This window comes from Anopheles coustani, chromosome 3, assembly GCF_943734705.1.
Source record: "Anopheles coustani chromosome 3, idAnoCousDA_361_x.2, whole genome shotgun sequence".
In the NCBI taxonomy this organism is placed as follows: Eukaryota; Metazoa; Arthropoda; class Insecta; order Diptera; family Culicidae; genus Anopheles; species Anopheles coustani.
The window spans coordinates 79613608-79617848 of record NC_071288.1 but is presented as its reverse complement, the minus strand read 5'-3'; the positions used below and the strand labels follow the sequence as shown (position 1 = coordinate 79617848).

At 49.4% G+C, this 4241-nt stretch overlaps 1 protein-coding gene across 1 annotated transcript; it reads right to left on the bottom strand.

Annotated features, from left to right (window-relative positions):
- Positions 1–1887: 1887 nt before the first annotated feature.
- LOC131267277 (uncharacterized) lies at positions 1888–4029 on the bottom strand. Its single transcript, XM_058270121.1, has 2 exons — positions 2277–4029; positions 1888–2210 (listed from the first exon to the last, which is right to left on the bottom strand). The coding sequence occupies exons 1-2, from the start codon at positions 4027–4029 to the stop codon at positions 1888–1890; spliced, it is 2076 nt and encodes a 691-aa protein (XP_058126104.1).
- Between the last annotated feature and the right edge of the window lie 212 nt (positions 4030–4241).

Below are 4241 nucleotides of genomic sequence, written 5' to 3'. Positions count from 1 at the left end.
TCATTCAAATACAATTTTGAACAAATTAGAAAACATCAAAGGAAAATGCAAACAACATTCATTTCCAGTGGGCTACGCGTCACTTTTACCTCATCCCAAACAACGGCACGGTCAATTTACTGGTCTTTCGACGGATGAAAAGCGGCAAGCCCAGGCATATTTTGAAATCAATGCTTCCGGGTGCCATTTTCTAGCCCTCATCATGGCATCAAAGTCATTAAACGGTACATAATTCTAGTCCGCGCACTCACTTCTGCGTGCAGCAGTGCATTAAAACGTGCTGGATTGCAATTACAAACCAAACAGCATTCGTCCGTGCAGTTGGAGAGTTTAACTCCCCGTCGATTGCGTACGGTTGGATGCATGGATTGGGATTTTGTAATTACGTATGATCGTTGGATTTGATTTTTTTTTCGTGTTTCTGTGTGTGTGTGTTCATGCTCCCTACGCTTTCTTCTTTGCAAGTACGAAATTATTTTTGAAGTCAGCTCTATTCAGTTGTCGATTGCAGCTCGAAACTCGAAGATCTATCGGCGATGAGGTCTGATGATGATGATGATGATGGTGGCTTGCATGTTCGCGTAATTGTAACTCCTACCACCCGTACGCTCACTCTCTTGATCTTCTGACAATCCAATCGCGTTCGTCTGCTGGCGGATTATTTGGGCAAGGTAAAAAAAAAGAAACGCTTCCAATGGAATGGCACTCAAACCATCCTCCCGCCATTCGTCGTTTCTTCCGAACGATCAAGGAAGGATTTACAGATTTTCACTAAACGGTCCACCTCAACGCCAGGTCGCCACTTCCAGCTCACCGCGCCCCGCAATTCTTTTGATGGACGGTTCGGGGCAAAATCGTATAATTGAAAAGCAAAGTCCGCAAACGGAAAAACCGCACGCAAAGACACGGGCGGAGAAGGGCTACAGTGGAACGAGAGCGGGGTGGGGGAAAAAAAAGCCATAGAACCTTCGCTGCAACGACTAATCCGACGCTAGTTAGTGCGCCACCATGTGGACCATGGGTCAGAAGGGAAAAAAATCGATAACTACTTCCCGAAAATCACTCCAGACAGCGTGCCGCGTTTGCCCCGCGTTGAACCGGACGCCAGTTTCATCCCTTTTGGTAAGGACGTCGACGTTCTGCTACACGAAACCGATTTTCTTCCGTTTTCGCTGCTTCTTTTTATTGTGAAGGAAATGGTTCTTTTTTTCCTCGCTCCCGGACCAGATAATCGTAGCCGTGCGTGCCTCCGTCCGTATCCGGATGCGCCCGATGCCTGATGTAACGGATGTCTGACTCCGGATTGCGATTCGCGCCGGTCCCCTCCATTCCCCGGCCCCCCTGCACACGACAACAAAAGGACAAGCAATTAAACTCACATGCTCGAGACACGCATGGCGCACTACCTTTGCGTGCGAGTACTTGCAATCCCGGCCCCGGGTCTCCTCAAATTGCTCCAGACAAGCAGTAACAACAAACGCACGAGGCTCTTCCTTTTACGGCCTTTCGGTTATGTTGTGCGGTTAGGTTCATTGGCAATCAATAAGGTTCCGATTATGGTCGGCGTACGGTCCCGTCCCTTTTCCGACGTTCCGAAAAGGGAACGCACGCACGATCGGATCGGTTTTCTAAAAGCCATGAAAATGATTGTCAATTACAGCATTCAGCCGACGGGTCGTTTGCCGAAGGAGAACGTACAATGTTGTGTCATTTTTTGCGGAAGGAGTTTAGGTTTTACGCGTTAGCTCTTCTTTTTATTGATACGTTTCGTTTCGGTTCTTATCTGTGTAGAGTTGGGGTTTCGTTCACTAATTTATGAATGCAATCCGTGGTAAGTGTATTTTCTAAATTTGTACTTTGCTTCATTCATTTTGTTTCAAACGCTATCTAGACATTGTAGAGTTGGCACAGCACTGGATCTCCCGGAAGGCATGCCTTGAACGGATGGTAGTAGATGTAGTCGTCCATGCAAGTCCTCTCGCCAGGTTCTCCCTGGAAGCAGTACACGTACTTGGTGCAGTCGCTTTCAATCGGCACATATCCGGTAAATCCTTCCACGCACTCTACCGTGGGTTCCATCGGATCGCCTCCGGTTCCCGGTGGAGTTAGTTCCGGAATAGACTCTTCGGTAGTTGGTACTTCATAGACCGTTGTTGGTGCTTCGGTGGTAGGAGCCTCAGTGGTAGGTGGCTCAGTGACCGTTGTCGGTGCTGCGGTGGTAGGAGCCTCAGTGGTCGGTGCTTCAGTGACCGTCGTCGGTTCACTAGTAGAGGAACCACCGTTACCGTTACCTTGGGCACAGGTTTCCGAGTTACCCTTGATACAAGTTTGTAGGTACACCGAGTAATAGCGACCCTTCTTGCAGTTCTCCTCCTTAGCCTTGCTCTTTTTGCAGGAGATGTACTTGGTGCAGCTTTCCGGATGAGCACACTTTCCGATGAATACGTTTTCGCAGAGATAGTCGTACTTGCCAGGTGTTTCATTACCGGTTTCTCCAGATGACTCACCACTTTCTCCACTATCTGGCTTCGTAGGAGCTTCAGTGGGCGCCTCGGTTGCTGGAGGTTCCTGAGGACCATCAGCACACTGTCCGTTGGTCTGTTTCACACACAGGCCAAACTTCGTAGAGTATGAGTATCCCTTCTTGCAGCTCTCTTCCTTCGCTTTGTACTTCTTACACGAGATGTACTTGGTGCAAGATTCCGGATGAGCAACGGATCCGAGAAGTTTCTTAGCGCACAGATAATCGTACTTTCCTTCCGATTCCTTAGAGTCTTCACCTGAGTCAGATTCTCCACTCTCTGGCTTCGGTGGTTTGGTGACTGGCTTGGGAGGTTCAGTGGGTGCTTCAGTTGCTGAAGGTTCCTGAGGAGCATCAGTACACTGTCCGTTGTTCTGTTTCAAACACAGGCCAAACTTCGAAGAGTACGAGTATCCCTTCTTGCAGCTCTCTTCCTTCGCTTTGTACTTCTTACACGAGATGTACTTGGTGCAGGACTCTGGATGAGCAACGGATCCGAGAAGTTTCTTAGCGCACAGGTAGTCGTACTTTCCTTCCGATTCCTTAGAGTCTTCACCAGAGTCAGACTCTCCACTCTCTGACTTCGGGGGTTCGGTGACCGGCGTCGGAGGTTCGGTAGGTGCTTCGGTTGCTGGAGGATCCTGAGGAGCATCAGCACACTGTCCGTTGTTCTGTTTCACACAGAGACCTAAGAGCGAGTAGTACGAGTATCCCTTCTTGCAGCTCTCTTCCTTCGCTTTGTACTTCTTACACGAGATGTACTTGGTGCAAGATTCCGGATGAGCAACGGATCCGAGCAGTTTCTTAGCGCACAGATAGTCGTACTTTCCTTCAGATTCCTTCGAGTCTTCACCTGAGTCACCCTCTCCAGAGTCACCTTCCTTCGACTTTTCACCAGAGTCAGATTCCCCACTTCCAGGCTTCGATTCGTTGGACTCTTCGCTTTCTTTCTCCTTAGGCTCAGTTGTTGGGGCTTCAGTAGGAGCCTCCGTGGTGCTTGGCTCGTCACGCTCAACAGTGCACGAAACCTTGTTGCCTTTCACACACTCGATGGCATCAGCGACAAAGATGAAACCGTCAGCACATTGCTCGATCGTAGCCTTCTCCTTCGTGCAAACGAGGTACTTGTCACATGCGTTCGGATGAACTCGCACACCGTACAGTACCTTCACGCAGAGGTAGTCATACTGCTCGTTCGTTTCTTGCGACTCCTCTGGCTCGGGATGGACGGGTTCCGGGTCTTCAGGAACCGCTTCCACCGCGCAGGTTGCGTCCTTAGCTTTCACACACTTCGCCGCGACCGTATCGTAGTTGTATTTGCTCTCACATTGCTTCACTTGCAGCTTTCCCTTCTTGCAGACGATGTACTGATGGCAATCACTGGGTACGCCGTAGGTTACACCTTCATCTTCCTTGGTACAATCTCCAACACTGCTTGACGATGGTTTTGCACTCACAGAGGCAAGGGTGGCCACCAGTGCCACACCCAGGACGATGGATAGCTTCATGCTTTCGGGTTTCGCTTGACTTACTGCCTTGCTGACCGGCGGACACACTGTTTTATACCCATTCGATCTGGTTCTTATCGATACCCAAATGTTTACGACCAAAAACGATAGGGAACACGATTGTCCAACATCTGACCACAGTAAGAAGTCGCGCATGAACAGAAAAGACAGGATGCCTCTGATAACAGAAGTAGCTGACACATTGTGGTGCT